This window comes from Euprymna scolopes, chromosome 9, assembly GCF_053919585.1.
Source record: "Euprymna scolopes isolate OS-2025 chromosome 9, ASM5391958v1, whole genome shotgun sequence".
Lineage (NCBI taxonomy): Eukaryota > Metazoa > Mollusca > Cephalopoda > Sepiida > Sepiolidae > Euprymna > Euprymna scolopes.
In genome coordinates this window covers 78,642,268-78,658,222 of record NC_136490.1, presented here as the reverse complement: position 1 = coordinate 78,658,222, position 15,955 = coordinate 78,642,268, and the positions used below count along the sequence as shown (strand labels likewise).

The 15,955-nt window shown below is 31.7% G+C and overlaps 1 protein-coding gene across 2 annotated transcripts in view; it reads left to right on the top strand.

Moving 5' to 3' along the window:
• The window catches only part of LOC145284721 (uncharacterized), a 251,056-nt gene extending 238,243 nt beyond the window's left edge, over positions 1 to 12,813 (top strand). For both annotated transcript variants that reach the window (XM_080133643.1, XM_080133642.1), the window contains one exon: positions 11,075 to 12,813. In XM_080133643.1, the coding sequence (XP_079989769.1) occupies positions 11,075 to 12,562 (1,488 nt within the window). In that variant the 3' untranslated portion in view covers positions 12,563 to 12,813. The remainder of the gene's footprint in view (positions 1 to 11,074) is intronic.
• Positions 12,814 to 15,955: the final 3,142 nt, after the last annotated feature.

The following is a 15,955-nucleotide window of genomic DNA, read 5'->3' as shown; positions in this document are numbered from 1 at the left end:
TGAAAAAACAAATTTCCTCGCCAAATATTTAACGAATTTCCTTTCGAATAGTAATAATAATAATAATCTCCATGTTCTTCTGTTTCATTTCAGATATTATTTTATATAATTTGATATAATATCGATTAAAAAAAAAAAAAAAAAATCTTTTTTACAAAATCAAGTCTTAAGAGTTTTCCGAAGACTATTTATACTACCATAACATAACATTTAACTCTCTGCTAAAACTATTACTACTAGTAGTCTTTATCTCTATAACAGCTTCACTCACTGCTTGCTAGAGAGAGGTGAGCGAGGAAAAAAGTAGGATGTTTATATATATATATATATATATATAGAGAGAGAGAGAGACTATATGTAAACATACTGCTTTTTCCTCGCTCACCGCTCTCTTTCTCTTTAATTCTAGCAGTGACGCTGTTATAGAAGTACAGTAGTAATAGTTTTAGCCGACAGTTAAATGTTATGTTATGGTAGTATAAATAGTCACACTACATTACAGTGTGTTTTTTTCTTTCTTTGTTTGATGACGTTTTGTACTGTGTGTGCGTGCATATATTTATAACTATTTAATAGAAAAAACGAACAATTTCCAGAAAGTTTTATTGTCTTAACGAAACAAAATATAATATTAAAAAAACATGGAACTTTATCATGTGTAAAGCGTAAAACTTGAAATAGAATATTTTAAAAACATATTTTAAAATATCTAAATATTTAAAAAATATTTGAAAATATTAATAATTTGTATTATTGTGATTTGACGGTTTCACCCTCAAATAAAATTTTACAAAATATTAAAATACATTTTTATAACCGTGAAACTTTGTTGTGTGTAATAAAAGAAAATACGGTACTCTTGCATAATTTGACCTGAATTCTCGTGAACTCCCATCAAGCATGGATCCAGTGAGACCGGCAGTCATCTGTGTCAGCCGAGCGTTGTTCAAATGTTGAAACGCTAACTCGACTTTTTATTTTATTTATTTAATTTTTTTATTTTCTGTTATGTTTTTAGTAATTTTTAAGGTAATATTAAGGGAGTGGACTTTATTTGCTGATTAATTACTTATTTATTATTTTTTTTAATTGAATTTTTGTGAGTTTGATTAGTCAATGAAAAAGCGCTATCTAAATGGAAGCAGACGACATTCGAATTGGAAGAAAGCGACTAAACCAACACAAAAAAAAGAAAAGCCGAAAAAAAAATATATTTTCAAATTTGCCAAACAGAAAAATGACAGGCAAGAAAGTAAATCTATACATGTTAGAAAAAGAACTGAAAACATCGATGCAGACAATCAGGAGAAGAAATGGCTGTCCCAAAAATGAGGTAACAATAATGCAACATTAAACACAAATGTTTACTTTAAAAAAAGATTGTGTGTAAAGGATGGTTTATCCTGGAGATGTACAAATGGACAGTGCCACTAAAAGAACTTGACTGAACAACAAGTCTTGAAAATAAAAACAAGGAAAAAAATACGGTTACAAAAAAAAACTTGTACTTACACCTAACAATTACACGGTTAAAAAAATCTTTTCTTAAAGGAAAAAAAACAAAAAAACTTTCTGTTGGTAAATATTTTGCAAAAAAAAAAAAAAATTTAAATACTAAAATGAAATAAGCATATTTTCATTTTCCAAGGTAGGTTTTTTTTTTAAATTTTATTTTATTATTTTTTTTTTTTTATTATTTGCATTTTAATTTTTTCCGGTTTGTTTTGGGTTTTTTTTTTTTTTTTCATTAGTCTGCGTCTGACTTTCCTTTGCAGTCAGGCGCCACACTAGATGATTTGAAAATCACCCCTTCTCAGATACAAGGTATCATAACAAACCTAGACACCTCAGAAGCATGTGGACCCGATCTCATCCTAGCTGTGCTATTAAAAAAATGCTTCGCTGAGATTGCTCCAGTTTTCTCCAAACTTTACAACAAATGCCTCAACGAATCTTGTTTTCCTGACTGCTGGAAAACCGGTTCTGTGGTACTAGTTTTCAAGAATTCTGGCAAAAGAACTGACCCATTAAATTATCGCCCCATTAGCCTTCTCCTGCTTTTCGCCAAAATATTTGAGTCCTTAAATAATCAAGCTCTAGTTCATCACCTTACAGCTGCTAAACTCCTGACCGACAATCAATATGGATTTAGGTAAGCCCATTCCACAGCAGATATCCTAACTGTAATCTCTGAACATATATACCATTCACTGGGCAAAATAGGGGAGGGTGGAGCGGTAGCCCTTGATATATCTATGGCTTTTGACAGGGTATGGCACGATGGTCTTAAGAAAAATTAGATCATATGGTATCACTGGAAGAATACATAATGTAATTAAACCCTTCTTAAGAGAAAAATCCAGGTTGTTATTGATGGTCGTACATCTAAACAATAAGATATAAATGCGGGAGTACCTCAGGGGTCTATCCTTGAACCTTTATTATTCTTGATATTCATAAATGACATCCCTGATAAAAAAATTTTTGAGATGGGTATATTTGCTGATGACACTACATTCTATAGCAGGCACAAGGGGAAAATAAATGAACACATATCTAAAGAAATGGCAGAAACACGAGAGGATGACATCCAATCTGTATTGGACTGGGGACAAAAATGGATGGTCACAATCAATGTTGCCAAGACTAAACTTGTTTCCTTCAATAATTACAAGAAACCTTCTCTACCACCAATAGCAATGGCCAACAACACATTACCCGAAAGTACTTCCTTTAAACTCCTCGGCCTTACGTTTACAGGAAACATGAACTGGAATATATACATTCAGAGCATTGCCAAGGCTGCTGCGAAGAAGGTGAGCTCTCTCTACTGCACTAGAAAACTACTTACGCCTGAAAGTATTCGCCCATGTATGGAGAACTGTTGTCATATTTGAGCTGGTGCATCTGCTACTTGTCTCTCACTTATTGACAGGATTCAGAAGAGATTCGTCGACCTGATAGGTCGTGAACTGTCATCTAGGCTTCAGCCTCTGTCCCATCGACGAAATGTTGCATCCCTCTGCCTGTTCTACAAGTATGTTAATGGTGAATGCTCTGACGAACTACAAGTGATATCGCTTTTTCATTGGCTAATCAAACTCCCAGAAATTGAAGTACAAAAAAAAATTTCAAAATAAATAAATCCTTAAAAATAACTAATCATAAATTACAAAATTACTAAAAACATTAAAAAAAATAACTTTTTAAAGTCGAATTAGCGTTTCAACATTTGAACAACGCTCAGCTGACACCGATGATTGCCGGTCTCGCTCAATCCGGGCTTGACGGGAAATCACGAGAATTCGGGCCAAATTATGTAAAAGTACTATGAATTTCAATACAAAAAAAAAAAATTTGCACAAATTTCAATGTAAAAACAGCTGTTGTGCACACTTTTATTAAAGTTTATTTTGGGCATTATACTTGAATTGTTAGGAATAATAATAGCAAGTGAAATATTATCAGTGTCACTACTATTTCTCATAATTTCGATTTTCATTCCAAAATGTCCAACAATATTGGCATTTCTTTTGAAAAATATAAAAGAAACAAATAATTGAGAAAAATCAGGCCATATATCGAATAGAAATAGCAAAAACAGTAGTGTTGGCTTCTTCCTTTAAATTCAACCACTACCTCAGCATAGTATTAGTATAGGTTTGTAACTGCATCCCCGCAGGCGAACGATGGCATTCCTATAAATCATTTAAACTCAGAAATGTTTGCAATTTTTTGTAAATATTGCATTATGTGATACTTTTTATGTGATCCTTAGCACGTTTATTAATATATATATATATATATATATATATATTTAGTAATGTGATTGATAATTTATATATCTAAATTACGAGCACTTTTTCTTTCCTGTATTTTAATTAAACTAGTAATTTCACTATTACATTAAAATAGACTCTGCTCTTTAGACTATTGTTCTAATCTCCTTTAAATTATATATATATATATATATATATAATGCTATTATTCCTGTTGTTGACAAATATAATTTTAAAAAGTTAGGTATTTTCTTGAAAAAGATGTCTGCCTCAACAGAAAAATGTTCAACAATTTTTAACTGGAAAATTATTTTACCGAAAACTATTAATATTAAACTATAAAAAGGAAGATACTAGAATTAAAAAGAAACATTTTATTGACTCAATGAGATGTGCCTTATGCACTAATAAAAATGTAATTGGCATTTTGTGTGCACTTTTTAAGATTTTAAATATTTATAAATTTTCTCATAAAAAACGATTGATTATAATTTTTTGACCGAAGAAATAAAATTAATTGCATATAAAACATTAGAAGAAAATTTTTAAATCATCCAATTATATCAATAAATATTGTCAAATTTTGTAAATAAATTTTGTAAAAAATGATTATTAAATTGACTTTAATTTTTTGTAATTAAAAAAAACGATTGAAATATTTTAAATCATTAAATTGTCCATATATTTTTATATAAAAAAATATTATTGAATTCTTTTTAAATTGCAAAACAAAAGGAGAATGAAAAAATTCAAAAACAGCAAATAATTAATAAATTTTGTCATAAAAAAATTTCTTCACATACTACAGACATAATTTATGTATGATTAATTATGAAGTAAAACATGTTTTCTTAGCAATATTAATAAAACAATCGTTTTTTATGACAAAATTGAATAAATTCGCTAATTTTGGATTTCTTTAATGTTTTTTCTTTTACAAATTAAAATTAATCTAATAAACGTATTTTTATTATGACAAAATTTATTGATAATTTACTGATTTTAGATTTTTCTTATGATTTAAAATTTTTCTTCTAATGTTTTTATATGCAATTGTATTTCTTCTGTCAAAAAATTATAATCAATATAATAATCGTTTTTATAATGAAAATTTATAAATATTTAAAATCTTCAAAAGGGCAACAAAATGCCAATTACATTTTTATTAGTGCATAAGGCACATCTGATTGAGTGTAAATAATTTTTTTTTTTTAAATTCTAGTATCTTCCTTTTTATAGTTTAATATTAATAGTTTTCGGTAAAATAATTTTCCAGTTAAACATTTTGTTGAACATTTTTCTGTTGAGTCAGACATCTTTTTCAAGAAAATAGAAACATGTCTAAACGGTTGATATCAATAAGTTTTTATATAAAATCTAATGATTCATAAAAATAAGCAAGTCATTTATTTTCTTACTAAATATTTTTATCATCTTTAATTGTAACGAATGCTATTTTTGTAAGTATGCTAATTTCTTTGTCTAAATTTTGGAGTCACGTAAAGCAACTAAGTATTGGTATGGAGCAAGGTGTAAATTCTTTTTACACCTTGCTCCATATCAATAGTTACTAGAAAAATATTTTACAATAAAAGGAATTGTTTTACTTTTGATAAAAATGAATGCACTCATTGTTTTATTTTTTTTGTTGTTTTTTTTTCTTTTTTCCTAATACCAAGTGTGTTCACTAAAAAAAAAAATAGAAATTATTCTAGAAAATTAATTTCATTGAAACAGGAATACTATGAATTATGGCATCTAATATTTTTCCTTTATGTTTTCAAGTACATTAAACTAATTTGCATAATTGTTTCATTTTAATGGCTTTCATAAAAACAGCTATATATATATATATATATATATATATATATATATATATATATATATAACATTTATGGACGTCTTATTTGTTGTATTAAACATTCCTATCCTGTTTTTAAACACGTTTTTATACAAGTAAACTTCCTATTCAGTTTTTTTGTTCTAATTGAACATTAAAAAAAAATTTGATGCTGAAATAGGACATTACCAAGCATGTATGTGTGTGTGTGTATATATATATATATATATATATATATATATATATATATAATAAACCATGAAATTTGAATAAAACATGTGCAACATTTCAATCAAATGTTAGAACATCATAAAGTTGAGGCTTTCTAGTACAAACATAAATCAAGCCAATATATTTATTTTTGTTATAAAATTTGAAATGAATTGTTTAAGTACTTTTCATGCATATATCATGATAGGAGCACACATTTGATTTTATTTATTTATTTTTTTTTTCCAGTGTCGTTCGCAATTGCAACATGTGCTACCGTTATGTAAATTCATAACAAAATGTCTTAATTTTTTTTTACATGGGCATCACCACTTATCAAGACCTTGAGGCCACGGACAATATAGTAATTGTTAGTAATGGAAATTTGGTGAATTTGTTAACTTATATGGAACGGCTCATCAAAAACTTGTTTACGTTAGACTTGAAGACAACCATATTGTAATCAGCTGGAAAGCAGGAAAACGGAAGACAATTCCATAGGCGTGTAGTTCTAATAAAGAAGCTTTGCTCATGGAATCTACGTTTAGGTTTAGTTACATATAAAGAGTGGGGGAAATTATTGATAGTAATTTCTGCTAGGCGGGTGTTTCTTGTGAAAGTTTAGCGAGGGGGGGGCATAGATTGGAGCGCAGCCGAGCACTTGCCATGAAAATAACGATAAAGCAGAGAAAAACTCGCAACATTTCTTCTGTGAGACAGAGGTTGCAGGGAAGAGAAAAGGACATCCCCTACAGGGTTACGAAGTCTATTTTGAACTCTATCAAGGCAGGATTAGTCCTTTCTAGAAGCTCTTACCCACATGTGGCAACAGTACTCCATCCTTGGATGTACCTGGCTCTTATATAGAGAATTGCATCAGCAGTGAGATATCTATTGGATCGATAGAAGGATCCCACCATTTTTCCAGCGGCCTTAATTTAATGTATGTGTTCCACTTAAGATCAAGAGTAAAAGTCAAACCCAGAAGCTTGTCAAAACATGGGGCTTCTCCAAGACGAGAGCCATTCATTTCAATTGATGTCAGATGAGGATCAGAGCGTTGATGATCTAAAGATAAAAGCTTGGTTTTAGATGCACTAAAAGTAACCAGACACTCCTTTCCCCATTGTACCACATGCTCAAGAGTAGAGAGAATCAGAGAACTTGATCGTTTACGGTCTTAGATGTTCTACCATAGATAGTAGTGTCATCAGCATAAATGTCTAAGAATGATGTAAGGATGTGATTTGGAAGATCATTAATGTAGATCAGGAAGAGAGTTGGGCCCAGGATGGACCCCTGAGGGACTCCAGCATTAATACTGAGAGCTTCTGATTTCTGCCCCTCAACCACTACTCTTATGAACCTATCAGAGAGAAATGATTTAATAATTGAGAAGACATTTCCAGCTATACCATAGCTGGAGATCTTGTGAAGTAAACCTTTATGCCATACTTTATCAAAGGCCTTTGATATGTCAAGAGCAATTGCCCTAGAAAGGAAGCCTTTGTCGAGAGATTCACTAATCCTGAGATATAACTGTAAGCACATCTGCTGTAAATCTAGCAGAACAGAAACCATATTGCGTGTCACTAAGAAGGTTATTTTTGCTGAGATGGTTGATTACTTCTCTATTTAACACAAATTCCAGCAACTTACTCATGACGCGCAAGAGACTTATTGGCCTGTACTGAGAGGGAGATGAACAATCACCTGTATTCTTAAATACAGGGCATACTGATGAGATTTTCCAGGATGATGGGAAGCAATTCTCCTTAAGGCAATGTTTAAACAGTTTTGTAAGGATGGGCGCTAGTTCTGGTTGAAGTCTTTTGAGTACTATAATTGGAATACTATCAGGGCTGGTTGCTTTACTGGAATCAAGGTTTATAATTAGCTTGGCAACATCACGTACAGATATTTGCATATCACATAGTGTGTTTTCTGATACAAGAGGAAATATTGGAGGTTGGCGGCCTTGGTCGCAAAGGCTAGGATTAGCTGCAAAGTTCTTGGCAAAGAGTTTGGCTTTGTCTTATGCTGACGAGATTACCTCAGGTCCATTGATGATAGTTGGGATAGAGCACATGTTTCTGTTCAGGATTCTGTTTGCTATTTGCCAAAACTGGTGGGAACCAAGCTGCTGCTCAGCTACTTTGGACTTAACAAACTGAACATATAACTCTCTTACGTTCTTTATTACTTGGTTACAGTGGTTGCTGGGAGTCCTGAAAGCAGCTTTAGTCTCAGTAGATCTATTATGTTCCAATGTAATAAGCAATGGAAAAAGTGATTTCTGTGCGCAATGGCAGCAGCACATTCTGGAAAGAACCTTTTCGAGGGTATGAAATGGTCTATACCTACAATTTACCATTCCGTCAGGTCTGATACTATAGAGGACACATCCTTTTTAAACATGGAACGCAGAGGTAGATCTGATATAAATGTACGGAAGCTATCCCAGTCAGCCATAGTGTCGATATATTGTATGATGGAGAGGTACATCTGAAGATTTATTACATTTCATTTTTATCTTAACTGATACAACAGAGTAGTCGGAAGATCCAAGTGGAGACAGAACGGAAGCTGAACACAGTTCAGGGCAAGTTGTGAAAAAAAGGTCTAGGAGACTTGTATACTGGCCATCAATATCGGGCACACGGGTGGGTTCGTGAACAATCTGAGTGAGATCATAAGCAATGGAGAAATCATGACAGAACCTCCCCTCATCATCGGTCTTGTTTGAGTGAGTTAACCATTCCACATTGTGAACATTAAAGTCTCCACAGACATGAATATTAGCTGAAGGATAAGCAGATAGTACATTGTCAATTTTCTCAGATATGCTTTTAAAGATAGTAACTCCGCTGTTGTGGGGGCGATAGAGAGCAAATATAAATGCAGTAGTTTGAGCAAGTGCAACCCAGAAGCACATATAGGGTAAGTTAGGATCTTCTCTGGAGATGTCCCTACCACATGGAAAGCCATCTTTTATATAGGCACATATTCCATGGCCATGACAATCTTGGGGGTCAGATTTGGAAGTGAACTTAAAATATCCTTTAATTACAAACTCATCTAGGGAAATAGTCTGTCCAATGCCAGTTTCACTTAGAATATGTCTGGTTTAGTCTCCTGTAATTGGGTTTCAACCTCTGGAAGGTTAGAACGTAGACCCTTGATGTTCGAGGAGGTAGTGGGAGTCTATGTTAGAAGTTGGAGATCCGGGTTTACAAAGTGGTTTACAGCAATGAATTATACATTTTTTCATTTTTATTTTTAATTCTTTAGAAAACGTTACAAGTGTGTGATTATAAAAATAAATGTATAGTTCATTACTGTAAACAGACGTATTGTTATGAATTTACATGACCATAGTGTGCACTCGTGAGTGACAGTAAAAAAAATCAAATATAAATTTTATAACAAAAGAAATAAATTGTTTTTCTTGCCGATAATTTCAAACAGCAGCATTTGGCAACCAATAGTTTTCAGCTTTGTTGATATGAAATGTTTTTATTTTAAAATTAATTATCGAAGAAAAATTAAATAATTAAAATATTTAATTTTTCTTTTCATCACAAGTTAAAATATTCAAAGGTTGAGAAAATAAATTTCTTTACCGACCATATGGAAAACTAAGCTGGGCTTGTCGATTTTTTTTTTTTTTTTTTTACACTAAGTCACCAGCGTGGGTTATTACTGCTTGCTGCTGCTTAAAAAATGAACGCTGACTGAAAGATTTCTACTCCAAAATTCTTATGTGTACGTTCAGTTTAAAAAAAAAAAAAACTACTTGATATATTTTTATGATACATACATAAAAAAATAAAGGTTTTTACACTAACCTGTGCAAGTTTTAAATCTTTTCAATGAAAATATTTTATGCTATAGAGCCTGAACTTTAAGGAATGGTGCAGTCCAAACTAAATGACCAATTCGCTTAGGACAAAAACTAAGATTAAGAAAATACTTTATTCTGATTGGTTGCCAAATTTGAGTATTTTCCCACTTCACAGAGCTTTGTAAATCAATAAGATTCCGCATGGATAGTGCACGTGATGCTACAGTATAACAAGCATAACAAATACCTTAATTCTCGGATTCAATGAATAAAAATTTACTAAAAGACTTCATAAAAATGTAGAAAAACATTTTTATAAAAAAAAAAATAAAGGCACAATTCGCAGAGTTTATACATTGTTTAACAATGTTTAAAATATCCTTCCCTGAATGTAATGCATGTGATACTAGAAACAAGACCATTATAAAAAATGGTCATAGGTATGTTTCTTTTTTACTATGTATTACATGAAAGTAATGCCTTAAGAATAAATAAGTAAAAAAAAAAAGTGTGTGTGTGTGGGGGGGTAAAGTATTATAAGGGCGATTTTTAAATAAATGCTATCACTGAAAACCCTTCTGAATTGTAACACACATGACATGTAATGGCCCTATTGAAGATTTTACTTTTCTAATATACAGGAATTTGGGATATCTGGATTTTTTACCAAGTGTCAACCACATCTGATTGTTAGTCTGCCAGCAAGGTAGCTATGTCGCCTGGGATTAGAAATAGTGTTACATAATATTGTAGTGATCGCTCGTGGTAGAAATTTTGTATAATATGATTAAGGGGATGGTTCAGCACGAACTTGTTTACATTGGACTTGAAGACAACCATATTGTAGGCAACTGGAAAGCAGGCCAGTGAAACGGTTCCACAGACACAGTTCTTGGAAAGAAGCTTTGTAGAATTTGCATTTAGATTTAGGCACAAATAGAGAGGGGGGTTGTTGATAGTTATACTTTTCCTTTATGTAATATAGACACTTTTATTTAATTTGAGTTTAAATAGCAAAGCAAATAATTTGTCTACATTTTTTTTTTTTTTTTTTTTTTTTATGAATTACTGATACAGATTATAAGTATGTATAAATTATCTAGGTACCTAAACACGCTTCTTTTCAGTAAACTACATAAAAATTTGACATAATTAAATGACTATAGCAAAATTGTCAAACTGATATTGTCTGTGATTCTTGCCTAAAGAAAGGGGTTGGTATAAAAGCACTTTTCAATTCCCATCCTTTTCCTTATTTCTTTTCACTGTTATATATTTTAAATCCTTGCAGCTTCTGAATGTTATCTTCATTTCATGTTTAACTTTTTTTATAATATTTATAGTAACATACTTTTTTATATCATTAACTGTCATTCTAACTTGAAATGTTATCTGTTTCAGGAACAAAAGCAACATGTGAGCAATCTTGAAGCAGAAGTGATCAATGCGAAGGCAGCATATGCTGAGGCATTACGTAACTTGGAATCAATAAGTGATGAAATACATGAACGACGCTTAGAGAAACGTAAACATATTCAACTTGGTGTGCGCAGTGCTGGGGTTGGATCTGAAACCCCGTCTCCTCCTCCAAGTCATGAAAAAGAAGCTGAAATGGGTGATGGAACAGTTGTTCCCCATATCAGTACTTGTACATACAGCTCTAATGTACTGACTACTCCTATCACCTACCAACAAAGCTCTAGTAAAGAACAAATGACTTTCTCTGTGACTGCCACTTCATCAACAACTATAGAGTTGAATTCTGATAACCAATCTAAGGAGAATTGTGATGAATCTGAAGGCTCTTTTGTGGGTCCATCTGTAATTTTTAGTTCACCTGAACAGGCACGGCGCTTTAGTTACAGGCAGGCCATTGAGTGCAATACAGCAGTTTCTCCAAGTGTTGCATCAGAAATCATAAACCCGACTGATTTCAATGAGGATTTTGATGTACCAAGTTCAGATGATTCCCTGACTCAACCAAATTGTAAAACAAAAGGAAGAAATCCAAATAGTTTCAGTTTTAAAAAATTCTCTCCTCCTATTTTAGAGCATAATCCCATGCCTCAGACGATCATTGTTACAAATACCACAACAACAACCACAACAAATCATATGCCCTACCCTAAGGACAACCAAGTAGCTGTCACAGAAGTTACTGCGGTTTCTGAAAAGAGACCTATGCTCCGTATGTTTGCTAAAAGCAGATCTGAAACTGGACCAACAATACATCGAGCCAATTCAGAAACGATTGTTGGATCATCATCTGGTCTGCACAAATCCAAGTTGAAAGGTATTATTCTAAGAGTTGATACTGGTATGGATCCTTACATGCACAGTGTCTATCCATGTAAAGTCTCTAACATTATTCAGTCAAAAAATGTTTCTCCTGAAACTCCAACTAATGAATCACAACCAAAGAATTTAAAAACTTTTAATTCCCAATCCAACATTGCATCTCCAAGGAAAATGGCGATTCTTAACAAGCCATGCATCACACCAACGAAATATGTAAAGGGTCCTGAAGGCAGTCCTGTATTGAAAATTCCTTCTCCTGCTTCTGAGATCTTGGATGACTCTGACACAGAAAGTTTGGCTAGTACTGGACAAATGTTAGATGATGATCAAGTGGAATTACTTACTCTGGACTTCTCAGACGATACTTTTATCACCACATCAACTGCTGAATCTCCACATTCTGATCATTTCAACAAAAATGACTGGCATCGAATGAGTCTGCCTCCAAAACTTAGTCATCTCAAATTTTATCTTCACAGTAAATCAGTTGATCTAACTACACCAACTGGCAGGCCAGGTAATAGTCCTGAGAATCTTGACGAACTCTATGCAACTACTGTTCAAGAATCTCAACCGATCATCTATTCTTGATTAATTAATGAAGGATAACTGTCTAGCATAATGTGGAATTAACTGGAATTAGTTTTCAAAAGCAATTTTCTCTGTTTGGTGCTCATTGTTAGATTTTCAGAAGCCTTTTTTTTTTTTTATATTACAGATTGCCCACATGAATTTCCCCTTTGGCAAAACTGTTACTTCTACTACTGTTCTTGTTAAACTTATCAAACTTACAAATTTGTTAAATTTTTAACATTTGCTTTTGATTAATGTGCCCCCCCCCCAACAATAATTATATTCTACATTTTAATTCATTATAGCAAAAGTGATTACTATTTGCTTGTGTAAAACCACTTTGAAAGCTAGTTTTTAGATGTTTAATTCTTCAATGACTAGCAACTAAATAGTACTCCTTTTTCTCATGGTGCTTATATCTAGTCATCTTGCAAGTGTAGAGAAAAACTTCCACAAAATCTTGTTGCAGAACACTCAGTTTAAATCAAAGGTGAGGTTTTCTTTAAAAGAAATATATATATATATATATATATATATATATACGTTTTATTTTTTATTACCGTATCTTTCTGTTAAGTTACATTATTGTTTCAGCTACACGGCTGTTTTTTTGGCCGTCTGTAGCGTCCTCAGACTTTTACAGAAATGTTTGCTGCGAACATTTCTGTAAAAGTCTGAGGACGCTACAGACGGCCAAAAAAAACGACCGTGTAGCCGAAACAATAATGTAACTTAACAGAAAGATACGATAATAAAAAATAAAACGCATATTTGCTCTACAACAGTATTGAGCACTTTCTTCAGTTTTTATTAATTACCATCTCCACTAAATATATATATATATATATATATATATATATATATATATATATATATATAAAAACAGCATTTAAACTTCATTTCTAGTTGATCTGTTACATTAATCATTTTATTTGCTGTGAAAGCAAGATTTGAATTTTTCTTTATGAAAGTTCATATTATCTCCAGTTATTAAGATAATTTAAATAACACTTTTAATGACCTCCTATGATAATGTTAATTGCAAGAATTCCAACATTGTATAACCATATCATATAGATGATATATGTTCAATGTTATACAAGAGTTTGAACAAAATTGTTTTTTGTGAAAATAATTTCTATATTGAGACACACCCTTAAAACTGTGGTTAAACTGATTTATTACCAGAAAATGGATATTTTTTTATTATATACACAAATATCTTGATAAGCTCCAAAAAATGCAGGTAAAAGTTTTCAACAGAAATTTAAAAATTATGATTAAAAAGAATCCTGCTAAAATGATTAATTTCTAAATTTCTACTAACCAGAGCAATGTACAAAAACTGCCAGTTTAAAAAAAAATTTTTTTTTGATAAACATGGAATTTCTAATTATCTTGAGTAAAGGTACAATAGCAAATGAGCTCTCATAAAATTCAGAGATGGATAATTGACCATTATGGAATAGGATATGGAAATAAAAAAAATCCTCATACAAATAATGAAAATGGAAGCAACATGTCCCTATTATGAATCTGCTTCTAGCAGAATCACTTTGTAAATTAAGTGAATGAGCAGTTTTGCACAATTGTCATTTACGAAGGAGTGACTTGTTGCTGAGACAATTAAGGACAATTAAGGACTACATTTTCAAATTTCTAGAAAACTTTCTCTTTTGAAGTCATGACATCTCAACTATTCTTTGCTCACAACCATCTTAAGTGAACTGCTTCATTCAAATACAAAATCTTACTGTCTAATGAGATAAAATTGAACTTGTTTATTTTTTTTCTAGAGGTGAAATACAATATATATTGAAAAACAATAGAAGTGCAATGTATGACAAAAAATATTAATGACTTGCTGAGAGCCAAATTTTTCCTAGTCTAGATTAACTTAAGACAAGTACATAGAAATAATATTCATCATGAGGGTGCATAGATATATTATGTCATTTGAAGTTTCCTCATTTGTTAGGGAATGCTAGCAAGACAAGTAATTTGTTTCCTATCCAGATTATCTTGGTTAAGGGAGCTGAATTTCCCTACATTAAGACCAATCTTATATTTCTAATTCTCTCTCTCCTTTGCTCATATATACTTTATCTGTCATAATATCACTGTAGTAATCTTGAACCCAAATCAAGTTGTAGAAGTGGTCCTCATTTGCCTCATCCTCATAAAAGGATCCGTCTTTGCCTAGCGTCTAGTTTGAAAATAAGGAAATGTTGAAATTATAAGTTACAAGTGAGGATCGAACTCATGACCTATGAGGAGAAAGGCAAACCCAAAATTATATGTATTTTCATGGTTAAAAAGGATTGACTAAAATTATTTGCCTGAAATTTGCTGACTTTAGACAAATAAAAGAAAAAGCATCCAATGATTTGTGAGCCATATTTTTTTTGAGGCAATAAATTATGTAATTAAAAGTGTAAATAGTTTCCTTATAGTTTCAATTTTTTTAAAAACTATTATCTGGATCAGAATATGTAAATTTTAGAAGTGCCTCTTGTGTAGTTTCTGAGATTAGCTTGAACACAGGATTTTCCTTTTATAGACTACTTGGAATTTTTTAGTGTTGTGGAAAAGAAAATGGAGTAGTGAAAAGTGTAGCATATTTTTAGAACTTCTTTCTCTCTCAATCATGTTACTTTTTGAACGTGCATAGACACTTATTGAAATTATTTTTTAACTAAACTTATAGTTACTCTACATTTTGAGAAGTGAAGGAGGGGAGGAGCCCATGTATAATCCTGCTAAGCCCCGAATCTCATATCTTGAAGTTTCTGATTTTTGGTCAGGAACATACACAAAAATACAATTATCTTTTATCTAAAAGATAAACTGATGTAACTTACAAACTTCTTAAGGTATATCTTGTCAAACTTTGGAGTTTTTCTATTGAACTCGGAATCTGCATGGAATTTCAAATAACCCTTTATTTAATCTACAGAAATATCATACTCTCATTCCGTCGGTCAGGACAGAGTAGAAGTTTTAAGTAATTCACAAGGATCAGTGGTATAATGGATAAAGTAAAATTTAGTTGTAGGTGATACTCTTCTGGAGGTTTAAGGTTCAATCATCCGTGCAGGCAATACTAGTAATATAATTTCGAATTACTTAGGACTTCTATCTGGTCATGGCTAATGAAACAAGAGTAGGCTACTGTGGATAAAGGGTTTCATTCAAAATTCCATGTAAATTCCCAAGTTTGACAAGATACACCTGAAGATAGGAGGTTACATCCGCCAAAGCACTCTAAATGAGAACAGTAATGCAAATTTTCTTAAAAGCCATTATAGAAAATAAGAGACAAACAAATATTGACCATGTTTTTATTGATTTTGTGTCCACAACTATTTAAATGCTTAACTCTAAAGCTACTCTTTAACAACTTATGGGTTT